The 24,096-nt window shown below is 47.5% G+C and overlaps 1 protein-coding gene across 1 annotated transcript in view; it reads left to right on the plus strand.

Annotated features, from left to right (window-relative positions):
• The first annotated feature begins 8,336 nt into the window (after nucleotides 1-8,336).
• The window catches only part of Pdpk1 (3-phosphoinositide dependent protein kinase 1), an 81,827-nt gene continuing 66,067 nt past the window's right edge, over nucleotides 8,337-24,096 (plus strand). Inside the window, exon 1 of the mRNA XM_074059168.1 lies at nucleotides 8,337-8,475. Within this exon, the coding sequence (XP_073915269.1) occupies nucleotides 8,452-8,475 (24 nt within the window). The 5' untranslated portion in view covers nucleotides 8,337-8,451. The remainder of the gene's footprint in view (nucleotides 8,476-24,096) is intronic.

A 24,096-nucleotide genomic window follows, 5' to 3' on the forward strand; every position in this document is an offset into this window, starting at 1 on the left:
TGGAACAAAGATGGCCAGGTGGATTGGGAGGGTCAGTGGGTTGCGGGCTGGGGGTGCAAGCAAAGCTCTGGAGCTGAGGTGGGAGTTTGGATCTTATTTGAGGTGCAGGGGAAGTGCTGCTGGGGTTTTGTTTTCAGGTTATGGTAAAATCTAAAATTTGCAACCATTACACCACCACCCCCACAAAGATATCGTCAGCACTAACCTACCTTCCCAGCCTTTGGTGACCCCGGGTTCTGAGCTCTGAACACAAGGGTGCAGAGGCGCATAGATCAGCTGGGGGACCAGATCCGCTCTGGCCGTGGGTGACAGTGGCGCTGCAACAGACTTGCCTGCGCTGTGGGTGTGGACTGGGGGACGGCGACACCCAGAAGTCAGCTGACTCACGGTGTATGTGTGGTGCTGGGAGAAGGGGCGGCGGGGGCGGGGGGGAGAAGGGGCGGCGGGGGCGGGGGGGAGCGGGGGACTATGGGTGGGAAGCAGAGCAGGTGATCGTGAGACACCTGGCGAAGGCGGCCCGTTTTACCCGATGTGCCTTGTGTGCTCCAGTGCTGCGGGGCCCGCGTGCGCCCTCTGGCGGCCAGCTGAGACAGCGGCCTCTCCGTGGTGTGCGTAGCTCATCTGAACGAGGGTTCGAATCCCGGCGCTAACGACTCAGCCCAGTCCTTTTACCGCCGAGCCTCATCCCTGGAACGACGCGGTGATTTGCGGAGAGGTCGCCCGGGCTAGAGACCCTGGCTGGGGGTGAAGGGCTGGGAGTGTTAACTGTGCCTAGCAGCGGCAGGCTGGAGCTGGACGTCCGCGGTTGGCCTTGGTCCTGCCTAGCGGTCCACGCGGCACGGCGGGTCCCGGCAGGATGCGGCGCGCGGACACGCCCACTCTGGGAGAGCTGCTTCTGCGGGGCCAATCACAATGGTCATCGCGGAAGGACGCGTCGTGGCCCGGCCATAGGGCGCGCATTGCCCTCGGACCCAGCTGAATGCGCGTCCGGGACGCGTGTCCTAGTGCCCGTGTCCCGGACCCCTGCGCCGCTCCCTGGACCTTGCCTTCCCCGCCGCTTGCAGACAGATGTGCCCGGTCCTGCGCTTTTTGCCACAGCGCGTCGCGGTTTTTTTTTTTTTTTTTTATTAAGTGCAATTGCTTTGCAGTCCTCTTTTCAAGGTGAAAACACAAGTGGAGAGCGGCCCAGGCGGGGAACGGGTGGGTGGATCTGGCCCGCTGTCGTAAGAGGTGCGCAGGGTCCTCCTAGAAGGCTGTTTCCAGACATTAATTAGTTCCCGCCATAGATGACTTCAGTGCACCTCTGTAGTCCCAGCTCTCAGGAGGCAGGAGGATCCAAGGTTCGAGGCCAGCTTGGGCTACATAGAGAGTGCCAAGCCCACCTGGATCGCATCACAAGAACCTGTCTCAAAACAAACAAAAAGCAGGCTGGACAAGGGGGTGTTGTATAAGTTTCTTGTTCCTTCTGTAACAAATCACCACAAACCTTTTAGGATTCTGGAGGTCCACCTCAAAAATGGGTCTCAATGCACTGAAGTCAAAGTGGGGAAGGTCTTCCTTTCTTCTAGTTGCTGTGTGTGGGGCGGGGGTTGTCCATTTTCCCTGTTCCATTTCCTAGAGGCTGCCAGGCCTCCTCTTGGCTCCTGGCCTCCCTTGGTTCACAAAGCCAGCAGTGGCCAATGAGTCTTTCCTACCTTGCATATCTGACCACTCCTCTTCTGTCCCTCACTTCCATGGTTAGAGATCCTTGTGATTACATTAGGTCATCTCCCAAACCCTGGCTACTCTCTCTGTTGTTTTTGCGGGACTGGGGTTTGAACTCAGGGCTTCACACTTACAAAGCAGGCACTCTACCGCTTGAGCCACACTCTAGTCCACTTTTCTCTGGTTATTTTGGAGATGGGGTCTCAAGAACTATTTGCCTGGGCTGGCCTGGAACCTCGATCCTCCCAATCTCTGCCTCCCAAGTAGGTAGGATTGTAGGTGTGAGCCATGGGCACTTGACTTACTTGTCTCCTTAGGTAACTCAGGCTGGCCTTGAACTGGAGATCCTCCTTCCTCTACCTCCTCAAGTGCTGGGATTACAAGTGTGCACCACCACCTACAGTCTCTAGTCTCTTAGTAGCAACCTTACTCCCCCATACACACCTTTCCGCAGAGCAGAACATACTCACGCATAGGGGAAAGTTAGGCCGTGGACATCATTGCAGGGGCATTCTGCCTCAGATGTCTTCCAGGCAGAAGGACCAAATGGGAGTGCCCTTGCTCAGGTCTAAAGAAGATATTAGTTCCCTCCTGGGTTTTGGCACCAACCCCACACCCTCCAATAAAAAGAGACACACTCCTGCTGGACACTGGTGGCTCATGCCTGTAATCCTAGCTATTCAGGAGTTCGAAGCCAGCCCGTGCAAATAGTTCCCAACACCCTATCTCAGAAAAACCCTTCACAAAAAAGGGCTTGATGGAATAGCTCAAGGTGAAGGCCCTGAATTCAAACCCCAGTACCACCAAAAAAACTAAAAAACAAAAAAATAAGAACATTTAGCTGGGCACTGGTGCCTCACACCCATAATCCTAGCTACTCAGGAGGCAGAGATTAGGAGGATAGCGGTTCAAAGCCATCCTGGACAAATAGTTCCCAAGACCCTATCTTGAAAATATCCATCACAAAAAAGGCGGCTGGTGGAGTGGCTCAAGGCGAAGGCCCTGAGTACCATCAAAAAAAAAAAAAAAAAAAAAGGCTGACAGAGTGGCTCAAGCAGTTAGAATGCTTATCTAGCAAGTGTGAGGCCCTGAGTTCAAACCCCAGTGCTGTCAAAAAATCCCAAAACAAAACAAAAAATACCCCACATTCCTATCACGAGTGCATGACGTGCTGGTTTCCAGCCTTCAGACCTCAACCAGTGTTTTGAGTCAGCACCTTTTATGCCCTGGGAAATGGAGGTTTGGGGATGGGGAGGGCAAGTCACCTGAGATGTCACACAAGTGTTTCCTGACTCCCAGTCAAGTTTCTTGCTTGCCTAGTGCAGTTTGTAGGGGAGGACACGAACTCACCCTGGTGACTTGGAACTATTGTATCACTCTCCGTTCGTATGCCTGCAGCCACCAGCAAATGCCATTGGAAGCTTTGGTCATGGTGACCAGGGACCAAGGGCAGAGGCTCTTGTTACTTGAGAGCCCTCTCCTCTCACCTGGATGTGCCCTGGTTGGTCACCCTGCCTCCCCATTTGCCCACTGGGATCCCTTCTGTGGACCCTACTAAATAGCTGCAAGAAAACTCTATAAAATCCAAACCAGCTGGGCTTCTCTGAAGCTCTTCTCTGGCTTGGGAATTTAGTGCCTTTTGGCTCACAAAATCTGTGGGGTGAACCAGGCATGATGGCGCATACCTATAATCCTAGTTAGTTGGAAGGCAGAGGTTGGAGACCAGCCCAGGAAAAGTGAGTGAGACCCTATCTCAGAAAACAAAATACAAACAAAGGGGCTGGGGGTGTGGCTCAAGTGAGAGAGTGCTTGTATAGCACGCAGGAGAGCTTAGGTTCAGACACCCCCTATCCACACACACAAATACACACTAATCCTGAGGGGTGTGAACCTATCTGCCCCTCTGTTCTTGTTTCTCCTCATCTCTGACTGAATGCTAGCGGGTGGGAATCCTGCCTGGCTCTATGGTGGCTCCTCCATGATGCTTCTGCTGACAGTGGATGTGGCAGACGTGAAGTGTGTATCACTTCCGAGGTTAGGTTATAAAAGGCACTGGAGCTTCCAGCTTGGGTGTGACCACTTTCTTTTGGATCACTTGCTGTGGAGAGAGCCAGCAGAGAACCCTGTGGCGTGGCTCATATGGGAGGATCTGAGGCCTCTAGCCTCCTGCAAGTCTTCAGACATCTCAGCCCTGGTTGCCTTTTATTTATTTGTTTGTTTTTTTGGGGCGATACTGGGGTTTGGACCCAGAGCCTGGCACTTGCTAAGCCAACACTCTATCACTTGAGCCATGCCCTGAGTCCTTTGTGCTTTAGTTATTTTTCATATAGGGTGTCATGTTTTTGCCGGGCCAGCCTGGGCCCACAATCCTCCTATTTCTGTTTCCTGTAGTAGCTGGGATGACAGGTGTGTGACATCAGGCCTGGCTTCCTCTTGATGCAGCTCCTGAGAAAGCCTGAGCCCCAGCATCTAGCCAGTCTGCTCCCAAGCTCCTGACTCCCAGAGACCATGAGGTGATGCATGTTTTTTTTGTGTGTGTGTGGGGGGGTTGGTCAATTTTTACACAGGATGAGGTATCTAATAGCTGTGAGGTGTTGGTTACAGTTCCTAGCCTCTGAACCCGTTTCCCCTTTGAGGGTTATGGAAGTGAGTGAGGAATACATGAAATGTCAAAGGCCAAGTGCAGCCAGCTTTCTGTATACACCAAGCAGTCTCCCATTGGTGGTTCCCAGCATCCTCTTGCCCCTCCATGACCTCACAATATCAGGCCAAGCTGCTGCACCCTTGGCTTAAGACAAGAAAGGAACAGAAAAGGCAGTCCCTCTCCTTTGTCCAGCTGGGATGCCAATGACCTGTGCTGGGGCAGGTGAGACCATCTCTCCTTGTTGTCCCTTGTCCTGGGATGGTCAGCCAGACCCAACCCACACAGGTGCCCTGCCTATCTAGAGGTAAAAGGAGCTGCTTGGCTGGGCCTTGCCTGAGTCTCCTCTGCTGGCTGCCCAGCGAGATATTCTTAAGAGCTGGGCACTGGTGGCTCACTCCTGTAACCCTAGCTACTCAGGAGGCAGAGATCAGGAGGATCAAGCTTCGAAGCCAGCCCAGGCAAATAGTTCGAGAGACCCAATCTCAAAAGTAAAATAAAGCATCACAAAAAAAGCACTGGAGGAGTGGCTCAAGTGGTAAGAGTACTTGTCTAGCAAGTGTGAGGCCCTGAGTTCAAACCCTAGTACCACCAAAAAAAAAAAAAAGTACAATGTTTAAGAGAACAAATAGTACCCAAAAGGCTTGTAAGAAAAGCAACAGTCCCCCCTCATTCCTCCCTTCTCACATCCTGCTTATTACAGTTTCCAAATTTTTTCCTGTTATTTATGGCCGTCTTTGTAAATAATGCCTTTATGTGCCAATCCATCATTTGTGGTTATTACTGGTTAACTTTCTGTTGAAGAGGTGAGGGTTCAGCTCTCTTATATCCCACCACAACCCCACCTTCTGTCAAGGGGGAGCATGACCATAGGGGTTGAATCTGGTCATGACTGTATACACCACTCACAGGGGAGAGGACTGAGAGGAGGCATGAGCTATGACTGGGGCTTCCTTTCTGGTAGAACTATTTTCCTGGAGCTTTTTTGTCTGTCAGTTTCTCAGCTGAACTTTGTATGTGGCAAGAATCTATCATTGTCAGTATTTTTCTGGAGTCCTCTGGAAGCCTGCTCCACTTGGCTCTGGGTGCTTCCTGCTGACAGCTTTTATCCTAGGATTTCTCCTCACCATCCATGTAAACCTGGACCTCCTCCCTGGGCACTCTCAAAACCCCATTTTACCCAATTTTCTCCTTCACACGTATTGTCTTTGAATATGTCATAAGATTTGATTATTTATCAAATTTGCTTCTTCCCTTAGTATTGGAGTCCCACAAGGGTAGAGCTTTTTGTGTTTTGTTCACTGGTAATCACCATTGTCCAGCACAGTGCCTGACAAGGGAAGCTCACTGACTGTTTGTTGAGTGGACAGATTCCGGGGCCGGGGCCTCCTTCCAGTATACTTCTCTATGTTCTTTGCGTCTTGTTTCCTGGGTCTCATGTCTTCTTTCTTGGTTTGTTTCCTTCTTTGGTGGAGTACATCTTTCAGTAACTTTCTGAGAAAGGGCGTGATCTCTCTCTCTCTCTATGTTTCAAGTTACTGTGTAGTCTGGAAATTGTTTCATGTGTGAATGGCAATGAACATGGATTATCTATCTTGTGATATTGTAACGGGAGCTAAGAAAGACAAATCATACCAACTGCTTAGCATTCTCTCAGGACAAATTTTTATTACTTTGTGAAGAGCCAAATAGATATTCAAGAAAAGGTGTTGGGAGACAGTTGAATACAGAGGCTAAGAGGCATGAAGCAGAGTTGGTCAGGTCTGGTTTTGAGACTTGTGCTCTGTGACTTACTAACTCCATGACAGAGTTGACAAGTCATTTCTGCATCAGGTTTTTTGGAGGTACTGGGATTTGAACTCGGGGCCTCACACTTGCTAGGCAGGCGCCCCACCACTTGAGCCACTCTGCCAGTCCTAGCATCAGTTCTTCAGGTTGGAATGATCATAGTAACAGTACCTAGTGCTCCTGGACATGTTGTGCTGTGAAAGCAAACACAGCTCTTAGGTAGCAGTGTTGGTCATCGTCCTTGAACATGTATGCTGGCAAGAGCTGTGTCCACCTTGAGCTTGTCAGGATGAGAGTGTAAACTGAAATGCCTTTTATGGGGTAGAATAAGCAATTGGGCAGTATGAATTATACTTTGACCCACCAATTCCATATGCTAAGATTTTATTCTAAGGAAATAAGGGTGTGCCTGGATTTTGGTGCAGGGCCTTGTTAATGAGAAAAATAAGACGAGACAAAGTAAAACTGGGAACCATTTTAGTGTCTGTTAGGAAAGAGATTGACCAACACATGGACTCATAAATATGTATCCCATCTAGAAAGAGAGTATTTCTCCATCGGAGTCCTCTGCAGCCTTCACAGCTGAGGAAGACAGCAATGAGGTGATAGGAGAGCTATATAGGATACAGGATGATACATTGTTAAGTGAAAAAGCAAGTATCACAACACCATGGACAGCTTGAGCCCTTCTGGCTGATAGGGGTTAGGATTTCCTGCATGTGTTTTTTTTTTTTTTTTTTGACTGTACTGGGGCTTAGACTTGGGGCCTACACCTTGAGTCCTTTTTTTGTGATGTGTGTTTTCAAATAGGGTCTCAAGAACTATTTGCCTCAGGCTGGCTGGCTTAGAACTGTGATCCTCCTGATCTCTGCCTCCTTAGAGCTAGGATTACAGGTTTGAGCCACCGATGCCTGGGTCAGGCCTGGCACTTCTAGTTGCAGAACTGCCCCCCCCCCTCATATCTCAGTTTCTTCATCTGAAAACTGGGCAACAATATCAGGGATGCTTGTTTAGGGTAAATGAAATCAGACATGAAAATTCCTACTTAGAGTAAATGCCGAGTAGCAGCTAGTGGCTATGACTGCTGCTCAGCAATTCATTATGATTTGTTTATCCCATGAATTATTACTGCTCTATATTGTCTAACTTTTTTGAGACAGGGTCTTGCTATGTTGTCCAGGCTGGCCTTGAACTCCTGAGCTCAAGTGATCCTTTTGCTTCAGCCTTGTGAGTGGCTGGGGGTATAGATGTGTACCACACTGCACCTGGCTTTACATTTTTATTTTTAAAAATAAAGATAGGAGTGGGAATGTAGCTCAGTGGTAGGTAAAGTGCTTGCCTAGCATGCACAGAATCCTTGGGTTGACACCCAGCACCTGGGAGTAGGGGAAGGGGGAGGAAGAAGAAGAAGGGTTAAGATGGTAACGTTTGGTGCCAGGCGCTGGTGGCTCCTGCCTGTAATCCTAGCTTCTCAGGAGGCAGAACTCAGGAGGATCGTGGTTCGAAGTCCGGGCAAATAGTTCCGTGAGACTCTAGCTCGAAAAATCCTTCACAAAAATAGGGCTGGTGCAGTGGCTTAAGGTGAAGGCCCTGAGTTCAAGCCTCAGTACCGCAAAAAGTGTTTGTATCTGAACGCAATTTAAAAGCCCAAAATTATCATCATTGACAATGACAACAAAAGAATCCACAAAAACATTTATAGGCAAAGACAGGTTCTGAGAGTGTCCGGGACTGTCATCAGTGATATTATAGTTTGTTTCCGCCTCATATATGACTCGGTAGCTCAGTCTCCCTACGCAATCATTCGTGGGCTCTGAAACTCGCTGAGTTGTGTTTCGGCGTTCACACAGGGCCGGTCGCGGGTTCGAGCTGAGCCTTGCCACTGCATCGGGCGTGACCTTGGCTGCCAGGCTCCTGAGCCTCAGTTTCTCAGTTTCTGGGAGCCGGGATGACAGCTTGGCTTGCCCCGCTCTGCCCCGCCCCGCGGCCCCGGATTGGCTCGCGCCGGGGCCCCCCTCCTCAGGCGGGTCGGGCCCCAACCCGGAAATGCGGCTCGGGGCGGGGGCGGGGCCCGCACGAGCCGCGGCGAGCGACGTCGGAAGTGGCCAGTGGGTGCCGGCAGCGTCGACGACACGGCGGAAGTCCCGCCTGGCGTTGCGCGGGGGCGGGGCGACGCCGGGGGTGGCGGGCGGCGGGCGGCGGGGCGGGCGCAGGATGAGGGCGGCCATTGCTGGGGCTCCGCCGCGGGGAGGAGAACGCTGAGGAGGCGCCGAGCCGCGCAGCGCTGCGGGGGAGGCGCCCGCGCCGAAGCGGGGTCCATGGCCAGGACCACCAGCCAGCTGGTGAGCGCGCGGCGGTGGCGGGACGCGCCGGCCCGTTATCCGAGAGCGTGGCGGTCGTCCGGGTCCGGCGAGGCGGGGCGGCCCGGTGCTGCGGGCCGAGCGGCGCCTCACCTGCGGCCGGGCGGCGAGTAGGACCGTTGGCGCCGGCCGGGGGCGCCGCTCTGCTGCCGCGGGGAGCGCTGGCCCCGGCTGGGGCGGACGCCGGGCGGCCGGGGGCGCTGACAGACGCGGAGGGCGGGGGAGGCCGGGAGTTGTCACCCGGTCGGTCGGGGTGGAAGTGCCTGGAAAGTTTGTTTTCGGCTCAGCGCAGCCTGGAGTAGAGCCTCTGGGCTCACCTTGCGGTCCTGCCTGCGGAGGAGCAGCCCCCGGCCTTCACTTTGGAGCTGCATCCCGGGAAGCAGAAGGTGCGGGTTCCTGCTTTGAGCACCTGATGCTGGCGGCCCAGTTTCCAGATTCTTGATTAGGGTGGTCTGGGACGCGCTTCTCTCAGGCGGAGATTTGGGCGCTCCTCCTGCCCGTGGCTTTGCTCAGTGAGCTGGGAAGCCCCGGGAAGCCGGGCTCGGAGGCCCTGCTGAGGGGAACGTGAGTTTGACAGGGAGGAGGGGTTTTAAGGGGGAAACAAAACAAAACAAAACAAAACAAAAAACCAACCACTTGTTGGGTGAAATGTTTCTATGTTCTCCTTGTGTTGCCAAAAGTATCAGCGTTTTTATAATTTCTCTGTTAAGTCCTGGAGCCTTTGGTGGGTGGTATGAGCACGTACACCGTGTGGTGTGCGATGTGAAGTGGGTGATGGGAAAACGTCAGACAGCTAGTAAGATTTGCTTCAAAAGGACTGGGGGTGTAGCTCGGTGGTGGAGTGCTTGCCTAGCATGCACAAGTCCCTGGCTTCAGTTCCTACCACCGCAGGGATTCCTTCATTGAGGAAGACCCATGAAGCTCAGTTAGCCTCTTATCTTTCAGGAAGCGGCTTGTGGTAGCAGTTCTTAAGGTTTTTGGAGGCTCATGAGCCCTGTTGAGAATCTGAGGGAAGATATGGGCTCTTTTTCTGAGAAGAATGCAATTACACCGAATTCTTACTACTTCAGGTGGCTTTTGAGCTTTCTGCAGCTCATGTACTATAGTTTACAGCCTTGCAGTGCAGAAATGGGTGATAATTAATCCAAAGTTTTGAAGGAGGACCTGTCCAGTTGAGAAAAATGGTGAAAGGCGAAACGTCTTTGACTTTTCAAATGCAACATGTGTGGCTGTACCCCAGGATACCTGGGTTAGCATGCAGAATTAGGCTCCAGCGTAACCTCTGTGGAGACCGGGGTGACCGTCATCACTAACGTTTGTAAAGTGAACTTTCACACGGTGATGCTGTTGCAATGCAAGGTGTGTATTTGATGGTGTCTGTGGGAAGAGGAAAAGAGCATAGTTTCTCATGGCTTTGGTACTTCCGTATTATGGACATTTGGAGTTTACTTCACATCACACAGCTTTTTTTAGGGGAAAAACACTGGGCTCCGGTGGTCAGAAGGCACAGACCAGAGGATAGACTTACCCATAAGGAAGTGAGAGGAACTAGGCTTTTCATCTTTGTCATCTAGACGTGCTCATGTGTGAGAATATGCCATATGTCCTGTCAGTAATGGCAGAGACAGTCCCAATGTTGGGTTTTCACCTGAAGAAAGGTAGATGTGCACAGTTCAAGTAGCCTTGCACTTTGACTTTAATCTGGCATGCTGGCACTGAGAAGCCCCGTCCCAATGAACTGTCCCACGAGTCTGTACTTGTACAAGCAAAAGGGGGAGTAATATGAGCTGAGAAGGTGGAAAATTTCTAGCTCAATCTGCCACTAAGGGGGCCAGAGGCTGTAAGTCCCATTTAAGGCAGGCACTTTTCTATGTACTTCATTTAGACCACGTTGTGAGGGAGATACCATTCCCATTTTAAAGTGAGGTGAGAGGGACCGATAACTGCCTTGAAAATAGCAGACTGTGATTTGGTAGAGACCCCGGTGTCACAATGTCCATCATGTGAGGACCCTCCAAGGGAGGGTCTGCCATGCAGCGCAGCACTTGGTGTGAGGAAGTCCTCAGTGTTACTGCTTAGAGTGTCTTTGCATTGGTTGAGTTGTGTTTTACCTGTGCCATGCTGGGATAGGGGGTCACCTCCATGTGCAAGTACAGACATAATACATTTCTTTGGGCAGATGGCTGCAGTCTTTGACCTCTGCTGCCTGTTTCAGCTGCATGCTGTCAGAGAGCAGCTGTTTGGAAAGAAGTTGTGGTTCATCCTCATTGAGAGCTGATGCTCTATGGGCTTAGGCTTGGAACCCTCCCATTGGAAAAAAGGAATGTGCTTCAGTTTTGCTAGAGGGAGAAATGGGGTATTGGGTGGGGCAGCTCCCAGAACACCCTTGGGTACTCTGTGTTTTGCAAGGTGCTGCATCTATGGGGAAAGGCAAAGGAAAGGCAGAAAATATGGAAAGAAGTGGCTTCTGATTGTCACATTCCTTGAGCTGTTCCTCATGTTGCCTGTCTGCCATGGAGCATGATGCATTTTTGGCAGTAGTGATGCCCCAGTAGTAGCTACCAAGCTGGCAAGGTGAGGGTCCCAATACTAGTAAGAAGTGGAAGTGAGAACTTGTTTTCCACTTCTGATGTTGGTTTAAGAGAAGGATCATAGTAGCAGCCTGCAGAGTGAAAGAAGCCTTGGGTCCTCAAGGCTGATCTTGACCTCTAGGCTGCCTTCATAGTTTTGGAGAGGAGGGACTGGTGGCTTCTGGACACATGTGTTCCCCTTTTCAATCTGTGTCCTAATCTTCTGAGCCACCTGAGGCAGGTTTGAGGTGCTCCTGGGTAGCTGATTTACCCTGGTAAGGGGTGGGGTTGGGCAAGTCTCTGATTAGCTGGGAAGTGCTGCAGAATCGAGGGCTAGAAGTAGCCAGTTCCATCTCAGATGACGATGATGATGAGTGTGTGTATATGTTTTCCTGTGGTACTGGAGTTTGAACCCAAGTCGTTGCAGTTGGTAGGCAGGCGCTGTACTGAGATGTTGTGTTTGGAGGATAGTGGTACCTAGCATGTGCTTTCCCCTTCCCAAGGAGTGCCTTCTGTGGAGGGACTTGGACAGAATCCCACATGGTTTTTAGTTCTCTGAGGAGAGCAAGTTGATGCTGAGGAACATTGGGTGCAGACAGGTGTGAGGCCAATGCTGTGCGAGCGTGTTGCAGGCTTTTCTGCAGGATGACAGGTGGCAGTGGGGTGCACAGTGCAGCTGTTTTGAAGGGAGGTTCAAAGGGCAGTGCATGGGGGAGGAAGTGCTGGTGTGGAAACTGTAAGTTTTGGACATGTATTGCTCAGGTCTTCTCAGTCGTGCATTCTTCTGTGACTGGATCACATTCTTCACTTGTTTGGTGTGACCCCAGGACCTTTTAAAAAAAAAAGTTATTTGAATGTTGTGAACAGGTTGTGCATTCAGTCCCCAACAGCTAGGTCATAGGCAGAATGCATTCTCTCAGAGTCATGGGGAATGTGTTCGCTGAGAGGAGAAAGGCCTGTTTGGGTTCATGATTACTGTTGTGGTCGGCTTCTGTACTTGACCTTGGTTGCATTTATATAGTTGTACATAATCTGTTTTCATTTGTGTTAGTCCAGAAAGATTTCCTAATGTTTAAACTGAAAATTTTATTTGAAGAAATGTCAAGTTGTTTTGAGTGTGTTAAGAGAGATACTTAAAACTGGGTGGGGCATGGTGGTTCATGCCTGTAATCGAAGCTACTCAGAAGTCTAAGGCAAGAGAATAACTTGAGCTCATAAGTTCAAGACCAGTTTGGGCAGCATAGTGATACCCTCTCCTACACACAACACGCATAAAAAAGCATAGACACTAAATTCATTACAAGGGAGCAGTTCTTTTTTTCTTGCTTTGTAGTCCAGGCTGGCCTTGAACTTGTGAAGGGATTGATTTTTTTTTTTTTTTTTGTTGATACTGGGGTTTGAACTCAGGTCATCATGCTTGCTAGGCAGGTGCTTTACTGCTTGAGCCACTCCAGCAGCCCTTTTTTGTACTGAGTATTTTTGAGATAGGGTCTCTCAAACTGTTTGCTCTGGCTGGCTTTGAACCTTGATCCTCCTGATGTCTGCCTCTCGAGTGGGATTGACTCTTTTATGGGTTTCAAATCCCTTATCAGAACACTGGATTCAATCCTGAATCAGGACTGTGTTTAGATAGTTGGATTATACAGAGACCCACAAAAGCTAGAGCTGCCAGTCCTACAGATTCTATATATTAAAAAAAGGACAAGCCTGACTTTCGCAGGGCACTAGTGAGCATGAGTGTGTGTTTTCCACCTGGAGTTTTGCCAAGGGGCTTGATAAAGGTGGGTGTGTGGTTCTTGGGTGGCTTGGTGACTTCCTTCATTCCTCAGACTGGATCAGTGCCCTCTGTGCCAGCCTCTGTGCTAAGGACTTGGCCTAGTCTGTTTCAAATCAGCTTGCAGCCTGAAGGGAATCAAAATATATAAAGATGTGGTTTGCAGTTCTGTTTAGATACCAAGGATGTTGGTTCTGGAGGTGTACATCTTCCATGTGCCCAGGAGACTGTGGCAGGTCTGCTCACCTCAGGGAGGGCTGGTTGTCTCAGCAGGATTTAAGACAGAATTCAGCCAGCTAAAAGCATAGTTTTTACAGTGAATTAATTGTTAAAGTTCTTGTCTTTAGGCATTTTTTTCTCTTTTGGAACTGACTTTACTGCAGTAGAAAGTTGTAGCTCCAAGTGACAGCTGGGTATTGGATGCTGTCAGAGACGGCCGGTTAGATTTGCAGAGAAATTTTGAAGCTTCCTGAAATTCTTAACCAAGTCTTTGACATGCAGTGGAAATGTATGAGGCAGGGGCTTGAGCTATCTTTTCAGTTTGGAAGACCTGGAATGGGAGAGAGTGTGGGAGTGCAGGGAACAGAAATTACCATGATCATTGTACCTCCCAATGTTACTCTGGAGCCTGAGTCCTAGGTATGGTGCCTGGTCACCCTCACTGGATCAGAGGGAGGTGCAGTGCATTTGACCTTCTGTGCTATCCCTCCATGCTCTGGCTCTTGACCCTTCCTTCCTTCTTCCCCCTTCCCTGGTAAGGGAGCATTCTCCAAGGACTTGCTGGCTAGATCCCCAGGTGCCAGTGTTTATGCCCCATCTATTCCCCTCCTGGTTTGTCACTGTTCCTTCTCCCAGTGTCTCAGACATCCAGCCCATGTGCCCAGGATATTGATGGCTGCCCTGTTCTCAGTGGTTCTTGTCATTTCCAGGCTCTCCTTTTTGCCTGAAGAAATCCCCCTCTGTGGAAACCCCCTGTGGGTGTACAGCCTTGTCTGACCAGCCTGCTTTGTGGTAGCCGCCCCTTGCCCAGGTCTTGGGGCTGTACTAGATTCTGTTCTGTGTTATGTCTGCTTCTCTAGGATGAGCTCTGCACTCTTGTGGCCTTGGTTTTCAAAGCCCAGACCTCTAAGTGGCTCCTCTTGCTCTTTTCTCACTTTCTGCTCATGGCTCTCATGACTGGGCATCCTGTGGTATATTGCTCACAGGCCTGCTTGTCTTACAGTTTTGCTTTTAATTAACAAAATCATGTCTAACTTTCCCTAGTTCAGAGCTATAAATGTATGTGAGGTAGAGGGTCTCACCATAAACTGTTGTTATTTAATGCTCAATTTGAAGGCATTCTACCAGTGATGAGTCAGATGGTTGAAAACACTGACCCCCAGGGCTGGCGGAGGAGCACAGTGGTAGAGCGCTTCCCTAGCGTGCACGAGGCCTGGCTTCCATCCCCAGCACAGAAATACGTAGATAGATGCCCAGACCACGTCCTGCTTCTTCATCTTTCATGGAAGATTGGTGGTTCTAGGGCTGAGGTGTGGTTCGAAACACAAAGGCACTCAGTTTAAACCCTAATAATATCTCCCAAAAAAAACCCCTTTTTTGGGGGTGGTGTTGGTAGGACTGGGGTTTGAACTCAACTCAGGGCTTTGCACTTGCCAATCAGGCACGCGACTGTTTGAGCCACACCTGTAGTCCATTTTGCTCTGATTATTTTGGAGGTGGGGGGGTGTCTCACAAACTATTTACCCACTCTGGCCTCTAACCTTGATCCTCTCAATCTCGGCCTCCCAAGTAGCTGTGATTATAGGTGGGAACTACAAGTGCCTGGCTAAAGCCCTCTTTTTACTGTGTGTATTATACTATAACAAAACATTTTTATAAAGTAGATGGTTTGTGGGGATTTTTTTTTGTGGTACTGGGGTTCAAACCTTATGCTTGCTAAGCAAGCACGCTACCACTTGAGCTACTCCTCCCGCCCAAAGTAGATAATTTTAAAACACTTTACCATATTGTACAAAACTGTGTTGCTAATTCCACTGAACTGTACACTTAGAAATGGTTAGCTGGTAAATTTAATGTTATATTTATCTATATTACCACAGTTAAGAAATACCACTTTGCCAGATTAATAAGTGAAAATGTGTTACCTATTGTTTGAGGACGAGGCTGGAAATTAAATTTCCATTTTTGCCAAGGGGTGTGTGTGTTAAGTCCCCAGTATGTATTCAGGTAGGTAGACTGTTTGATTCACCTGTTTAGTTTCTGGGGACATAAGCTGAGGAAATAATTGAGGTGTGTGAGAGATTTTGCTACTAGAATATTTATCACAGCTTTGAAATAGGGAAGAATTGGAAATACCCTGAGTCTATCTCAGCCAGAGGTGGGGTGGACACCGTGGCGAGTCCCAGTGTATCCCGAGAGATGGCTACAGGTTCTAGGTGAAGAGACCTGATTGCAAAGCACTACGCCTAGTAGAATTTTGCTAAGGCCTGAAGGAGGGTTGCACAGGACATGAGTAGCGGGTGGCTGGGCTAGTAGCATCATGACCAGGTGTTCCCACTAGCAGTGGGGAAGCTGAATCAGTTAGTCCTGGCCCCTCCTCTATGGAAGTTTATCCAGCCCAGAGAGAGATGTTCTCCCTCTAATTTTTAACCTCAAAAGTTAAAAAAAAAAATAAAGATCTGAAACACTAGTACAACAAATATCTATATTCCCTTCAGGTAGATTCTGCCAGTTGTTAACTTTCCCATATTTGCTTGTATATGCCCTCTGACCTCTATAATTTGCATTCTATTCCTATTTTACTGAACCATTTGAAAATGAGTGGCAGACACGATAGTATTTCACTCTAGCATCCTGGCTTCTGCATGTGCTGAGTATAGAAGTATCTCCTTTGCAACCTTGTCTCATAGTCACACCTAAGGCAGTCAGCCCAACACAGCATTATTTAATACTTGGGCCATCTGTACCTTTTCCCCTGTGGTGCCCCAAAACTTCATTATAGCTGTCTTTTAGAGAAAATAACAAGAAGGCCTGGTGTGGTGGCTCATACCTGTAATCCCAGCTATGTGGGGGAGGCATAGATTAGTAAGTTCTTGGTTCGAGGCTAGCCTGGGCAAAAAGTTAGCGGGGCTCCACCTCAACCAAAAAGCTGGGAGCTGGTGGAGTGGCTCAAGTGGTAGAGCTCCTGCTTAGCAATCGTGAGGCTCTGAGTTCAAACCCCAGTACCGCCAAAACAAAACAAAAGCTGGGAGTGGTGGTGTGTGCCTGTCATTCCCAGCTATGTGGAAGGCATAAATAAGACTGAGGTCCAGACCAGCCTCCAGCAAAAACATGAGACTCTATTGGAAAAATAACTAAAGCTTTGAGTTTGAGTCAAATGAAGTGAGAGGCCCATCAGGGGGAAAAAAAAAAAACCAACCTAAAAACTCCACAAGAATTATTTTTTCCTTTAATCTAAAATTTTACCTTTTTTTTTTTTTTTTTAAAAGAGAGTCTCACTGTAGCCTAGGATCAAACTCTCCATCCTCTTGCCTCAGCCTTCTGAGTACTGAAATTACAAGCATGCATCACTCTTTGCACCTTGGTATTTTTTAACAATTCCAGGCTAGTTGTTTTTAGAATGCTCCACAGTCTGGATTTGTCTCCTTGTGTCCTCATTAGATTAGATTCAGGATAAGTGTTTATAGCAAGACTACTACTTAGGAGATAATGTATAGAGGATGAGTCTTTATTCCTTTTTAGAAAAATTCATTTTTTTTGTAGTAAAAGTAGTAGTAAAGTTTATTAGGAAAGAGATTTAGTATAACGGGATAAGAGTTGGGGGGAAATGGGGGGAAAGGGAGAAACATTTCCTGCTCTCCAAGAAGGAAATGGGAATAGAGACTCCATATACTCAATTTAGCAGTTTTAGATTTATGAAAACATTGAAAGACAATACAGAGAGTGGCCAAGTACCCTGCACCTAGTTTCCTCTATTTCTTTCTTCCTTTTTTTTTTTTTTTTGTGCTACTGGGGTTTTGAACTCATGTCTTCATGCTTGCAAAGTAGGGACTCACCGCTTGAGCCACACCTGCCCATTTTACTCTGGTTATTTTGGAGATGGAATCTCTTGAACTGTTTGCCTAGGCTGACTCAAACTGCAATCCTCCTGATCTCAGCCTCCGACATAGTTAAGATTACAGGCATGAACCACCAGTGCCTGGCTGTTTTCCTCTATTTTTAACTTTTATTTTATTTATATATTTTTTTTTTGTGGTGCTGGGGATTAAATCCAGTGCCTGTACATTCTGCCACTGAGACATACTCTCAGTTCTGTTACTAACACCTTATTTTTTTCTAGTTTGTAAGATATGTAGTCTCATTATTTTGCCTAGGGTGGCTATAAACTCAAGATCCTTTTGCTTCAGCCTCTTGAGTAGCTGGGACTACAAGTATGTACCACTACACCAGCTCAGATGAAACTTTTTTTGGGGGGAGGGATCCTGGGGATCATACCCAGGGTCTTAAGCTTGCTAAACAAGTGCCCTACCACTGAGCTGCATGCCTAGGCCCTACTACTTTTTTCTTTTGGTGGCACTGGGTTTGAATTCAGTGCCTGGTAGGCACTCTACTTGAGCCATACCTTCAGCTTTAGTTGTTTTTCAGGTTAGGGCTTGCTTTTTTTGCCCAGGGGCCTTGGACCCTTATCTTCCTACCTACACCTCCCCACTAGCTTAGATGACAGGTGGGTGTCACCACACCTGACTTGTTTTATTGAGATGGGGGTGTCTCACTAACTTTTCCCCCGCAGGCTGGCCTCAAACTAGCTCAAGCTTAGATTGCCTGCTTTGTAAGTGTGAAGCCCTAAATTCAGGCCCCAGTCCCACCAAACCAAACCAAACAAAACATGATAAACCGAAGTCCATAATTTATTCAGAATCCTCTAAGTAGTCTTTTCTTTTTTTGTCCGGATAGGGTATTCTTATGCTGCCTAGAACTTGGGAACCTCCAACATCAGCCTCCTGAGTATTGGGATTATAGTATCGAGCCACCACATCCTATTTAAAGTTTTCTTTTTTTTTTTTTTCTTATCTTTCCCTCTCTCCTTCCCTGCCTGATCTTTCTTCCTTCCTCTTTTCTTTTTAATGTAGCCCAGGCTGACCTTGAACTCAAAATCCTCTGGCCTTAGCCTTCCTGAGTGCTGGGAGAATCGCCTAGTTTTCTTTTCTAGGAGTCCATCTCTTTTTTTTTTTTTTTTTGGTAGAACTGGGATGTGAACTCAGGGGTTCATACTTGCAAAGCAGGCACTCTACAGCTTGAGCCATACCTCCAGTCCATTTTCTCTGGTAATTTTGGATACAGGATTTCACAAACTATTTTGGCTGACCTAGAATTTCAGTCCTTCCATTCTCAGCCTCCCATGTAGCTAGGATTACAACTGTGAGCCACTGGTACCCTGGCTGTTTGTTGCTTCTTGATGACCTTGACAGTTTTAAGGAGTACTAGTCAGAAACAAAGGATGCCCCTTTGTTGACAGATGTTTTGCTCCTGATTAGACTGGGGTTATAGGTTTTTGAGAGAAAGTTTGGGGAGGTAAGGTATCATTTTCATCGTATGTCATCAAGGGTACATGCTGTTGAAGTCTTGTGTCACTACTGATGTTGACCTTGATCACCTGGCTTAGTCAGCCTTTGTCAGTTTTCTCCACTATGAAATGTCTTCCCCCTCTGTACTGTACTCTTTGGAATACGTTCACCATGTGCAGCCTACATTAATGAGTGAGGAGTTATGCTGTTCTTTCTTTTGTATTTTGTCAGAGTTTACTAATTTTTATACTATGAACATGTTTACTAATCACAAATAGCTTAGTCTCTGTACAAAGGTCAATTAGTGCATAGATTCTTCGTAGGTTTAGGGTATTATTGAAGATCAAAAATGAGGAAAAGAAGGTCATGGTTGGTATTCTTAAAGTGTTTTAAATTTTTACCTTTGAAAAGGGAGATGACTGGTTGTTGTTTGTATAACTGAGTGACAGAACATTTGGCTATATTGAAATTTAAAATTAAAAATAATCTTAATGTCAGAATGATACTTCCTTGCATCTTTTTGCGGAAGAGGGGTCTAGTTCTCAGTTCCCTGACTGGGAGAATCTCTAATGTAGAGGAGGTTGGGCTGTCTGCCCTAACCCATTTCCTGTGAGCCTTTGCTGTCCAGAGTATGGCTGCTCTGACATTAGGGTGTGTGCCCTTGGTGATCAGTGCTTTACAGCCCAGCATCTGGATTGAGAGGGTTGTATCTTCTGCCCCAAATATTAGCACGTACTTTGTCCCCATATGACCTTCACCCTGAGGCATGTCCACACAAGTCTTTGTGATTCTCCCCAAGAAGTAAAGAGCGACTTGGTAGCCTGGGCTTATCGTTTTTGAGCTGTGACATGGGGTACTTGTCTGATAATTGAATTTTGAGCTCACTAGATGACACGGACAACCTAGCACCTCGTTGTCTTCTAGATTTTCATTCACCAGGACCTACCTGGCCCTTGAAAGGTTATATTTCAAAGCCATTGGTTCTTTTGTATACTAGAACCCTTCCCAGAAAGTTTTGACCATCAAATGTTGGATTCAGCCTAGATTAGCAGAATTTAGTGTTGTGAACTGAACCTGCTGCCTTGCAGGTGAGGACTACGTGGATGACTGTTTTTACCTGGCTGTACCTCTAGCTTCTAACCTGTAAAAGAGCCTTGTCCTAGAAATGCATCCCCAAGCCACATCTCACTCCTCAGAAGAGAGCCGTTTCTCTAAAGATCCTGAGGATTTAATCATCCAGCAGCCCTTCTGACCTGAAGTTGCTTTTCTTTCCTGGCATAGGGGCTGACTCTGGTAGTCTCTGTCACTTTGGGCAAGATCCAAGATGGTTTTTCCCTGGCCTTGATTTTAATTTCTAAGGTGTTCTGTGGTGAAAAGAGGAGCACGTGACTGTGGGTAGGTGTAGTCAGCTACCTGTGGAGCAACACCTACACCCACCCCAGGATGGTTGTGCAGCTAGTGGTCCTGGGGGATCCCAGCATTCAGGGTCAGAGCAGCCCACCTCAGCTCAGGGTTTTCTGCCATATATCTATGCACAATGTTCAGTGAGTGGGTGCTGAGAGCCCCATCATTCTAGGGAAAGAGCAGGCTACATCAAATGTCAGAGCCAGTATGCCAACACTAGCTGGTGAGTAGCACCTGTGGATTTCTTCTTTGGGCAGTGATGTGGATAGGTTGGCCTTGGGGGGATTGCCTGAGCACTAGCTTTGCTTAGCCTTTTCTTAGGAAGGCTTGCTCTACAGAGTCATAGCAGTCAGACTGGAGAAGCAGGCATGTTAGAAGCTGAGAAGCATGATAGCTGCTTATTCCTGGGCTAGCTGCTGATACCTGACTTCCTTCCTTGAGAGTGGGCACTTAGCTGTCCTGTGTCTCCTGCCAGTGGGCTGTGATTTACTCTGGACCCAGGCTGAGAAGAATGTGGTGCTCCTTCTATGCACTGTCTCAGAAGTCCTAGCATTTACTGTGTGCTCTTTCCATTGTTAACTCATTTTTTTCTTTCTGCAGTTTGATATTTTTCTTTCATGGTGTTTTTTCATTGGTCAAAATTACAGTCTTCTGATTGTATGTACATAGCTGGTTATTATCAGATATACAATTTTTAAAATGTGCATCTAAATATAGATTTTATTTGTGAATGGATTTTATTATCATTCCAAAAAACAAAACAACTCATCTGAATGGTGCTGTTTTCTGTTTTAAGGTTCAGCAGACTTTCCTGTGCAGATGCTCCTGGCACTGAGCACAGTGTGTCTGGGGCACAGGGGCAAGGAAGGCTGGTGGGTGACTTAGGATAAGTGGTTATGAAAAAAAATGGGCTCTGTGTTCCTGACCCGAAGAAATTATTGGATGAAAAAGACCATGACTACTTAATGGGACAGTCTGCATGGCATTTCTGTCCTGTGAGCCCTGCCAACCACAGCTCTGCTCCAGGGCCTGAAGGGAAACAGTTAACAGTATGGTCATTACAGGGGCAAGGATAATACCCTGCCAAAAGACAAGGCCAGCCTTCATGGGGCTTTTCCAGAGGGATGCACAGGAAGGCCCTGGGCCACAGGGTAGACCCATTAGGTGGAGAGGAACAACCAAGAAGAGAGGGGAGAGAGAGGCCTGAGTTACCTGAGCTGGGACATGGCCAAGAGTGAAGAAAGTTCCCAGGCTAGGATGCCCTCTTTGTTTGCTACAGTTGGTTTTTTTTTTTTTTTTTTGCTTGGAAACTGGGTTTGTTTTCAAACTCTGAGACTTTTGGACACTACAAGTCCAAGAAGTTGGTGGTATTAAGGAATTCATGACAAATCTGGCATAGTTCATGCCTGTAATACCAGCATTCCAGAGGCTGAGACTGAGGCAGGAGAATCCTGAGTTGGAGGCCAGCCTGCTCAACAAAGCAAAACTGTCTCAATGAAAAAAAGAACAGAAATTCATAATTCATGCTAAACTTTTTTTTTTTTTCCCCTGGTACTGGAGCTGGAGCTCAAGGCCTACACTTTGAGCTACTCCACCAGCCCTTTTTTTTGTGAAGGGTGTTTTTGCGTTAGGGTCTCACAAACCATTTGCTCCGGCTGGCTGTGAACTGTGATCCTCCTGATCTCTGCCTCTTGAGTCGCTAGGATTATAGGTGTGAGCCATCAACACCTGGCTACTTTTTCTATATTACTTTTTTTTTCTTCCTAATCTTATTTTTCTTCAGTAGCTCTACATTCTTCAAATTAACATTGAACATTGGCCCTGGGTGTTTTCAGATCCTTTAAATTTGGGTGAAGCTTCTAAACAAAATCATCTTAAAAGTAAACTTTATTTTGGAATATTTAGTTTCCATAACATCGTAGCTCAACTTTCCCTAATGTTAATGCCTTACAAAACCATGACATTTACACAGGACCACACTACAATATCAATATGTAGTTCCATATTGATGGAACTACAGACTGGTTTGAGATTTCAGCAGTCTTCACTAGTGTTCTCTTTCTGTTCCAGATCTCATTTAGGTTAGGGTTAGCACATTGCATTTAGTGATCATATTTCCCCAGCCTCCCATGATGTATGACCTTCCTTATTTTTCCTTATTCGATACTTTTAAATACTGGTCAGGCATTTTGTAGCCACAGTTTGGCTTTGTTTGATGTTTTATTGTGATTAGACAGCTTATGGGGTTAGGAAGAATCTTATGGAGGTGAGGTGCCCTCTACATACTGTACGTGATATTATCACTGATGATGTTAAACAAAATTCATTTTACTTTACTAAAAGTAAGCCTGTGTTAGTTCTCTGATACTTGCAGTGTACTTCATTGTAAATGTTGTAATTTTGAAAGGGACCCTCCTGCTTATGCATCTTCTATATCCTGACACTAGTTCTGATCTAGGATAGGATCAGAGCTGGCATGGGTCCAGGCTTTTTCCTGATGACCACCATCTTCAGGCTGGATGCTTCCAGGGCACTGTACAGAACAGAGACATCCCAGCAGCGTAACTGGTTTCTTTTTTCTTTTTTGTGGTACTGAGATTTGAACTCAGGGCCTCACACTTTCGAGGCAAGTACTCTACCACTTGAGCCACTCTGCCAGCCCCAAGTAATGTAACTTTTATTTTTTACTAGTACTGGGGTTTGTACCAGGGCCTACACCTTGAGTTACTCCACCAGCTCTTTTATGTGATTTTTTTTTTTTCTCCCCAGAGATAGGGTCGCTATCAGCCCAGGCTGGCTTCAAATGGCGATCCTTCTGATCCTCTGCCTCCTGAGTAGCTAGGATTATAGGTGTGAGCCACCAGCACCCAGCTGACAACTGGTTTCTGATTGGGGCCAAGTTTGTGTCTCCTGGAGCATTTGGAGGTGGCTGTTTGGGTTACATCTGCTCTACTTCTACATGCTCAGTCTGTTGCTCTCTCTGGGTGCTGGGAAGTGAGTCTACATCCTCTGGCCTTTGTGATCTTTGTGGTCGTATTCTCAAGCTTGTTTTCTTTCAGGTAAAGCTGAAATGTTTATTTTCCAGAGACCTTTGCCTTGAGTCGCAGATGAATCTGGGGGCTGTTACTTTGAGCCTTTTAGGTTCCTTTTTTTTAAAGAACCTGGTCTCACTATGTTGCTCAGGCTAGCCTTGAATGCTTGGTCCTTCTGCCTCAGCCTCCTGAATAGCTGGAATTACAGGTATGTCTACCACGCCTAGCCTTGTTTGAGACTTAGAGTGAACCAAGGGTGGACTTTGTTCTTCCAAGTGCAAAACTTGGAAGACAGGCATTTCTTCTTCCAAGTGCAAAACTTGGAAGACAGGCATTTCAGGAAAGCCAGGACTTTAGTTTGTTTACTCCCAGCTACAGAGTCTCCCCTCCAGACTTCTTTCCACACAGCCACAGCAGAGACAGGATGGTAGGAAGGTAGGAATTAGGTAGGAAGATAGACAAGGGCATGAATATAACGGGACAGTACTTTGGGGAAAATAGTGGCTGCTGGGCTGGCAGTGGGCTTAATAGTCCTCAAAGGGTGGGCCTTTGGACTGTGGTTAGGTGCTCTAAGTTGGTTGCTAGAAGGTGGAATCCCAGGTTGACCTACTGCCCTCCCTTTCTTCCTAGTTTCTCATAACTAAACTCTTAAAGTGCTGTTTGGTGGAGGTGTTAATGAATGTCATTGTTTGTTCGTACTGGGGTTTGAACCTAGGGCCTTTCAGTTGATGGGAATGCACTCTACCACTTGAGCCATGCCTCCAGCCCTTTTGCTTTAGTTATTTTTCAAATAGGGTCTTAGTTTTTGCCCAGGCTAGTCTGGACAGTGATCTTATTTATGCCTCCCACGTAGCTGGGATGACAAGTGCATGCCACCACACCCAGTTTTTTTTTTATTTGTTGAAATGGAGTTTCATGAACTTTTTGCCTGGGCAGGACTAACTGTGATCTACCTGATCTCTGCCTCCTGAGTAGGACTACAGGTGTAAGCTACAGCTTCTGGCTCCAAATAGATGTTTCTGCACATGCTGAGGATGTTTTGAAGTTCTCCTCTGTACCTAGCCATGAACATAATAAACGTTGGGATAAAGTCTCTGTGTCTTTTTTTCTTTTTTTTTTTTGAGACAGGGTCTTAACTATGTAGCCCAGGCTGCCCCTGAACACCAGATCCTCCTGCCTCAGCTTCCTGAGTGTTGGGATTACAGTTGTGCACCACTACACTTGGCTCACTTGGCCATTATTGACCCCAGTCAGAAGCT

Source organism: Castor canadensis, chromosome 17, assembly GCF_047511655.1.
Source record: "Castor canadensis chromosome 17, mCasCan1.hap1v2, whole genome shotgun sequence".
In the NCBI taxonomy this organism is placed as follows: Eukaryota; Metazoa; Chordata; class Mammalia; order Rodentia; family Castoridae; genus Castor; species Castor canadensis.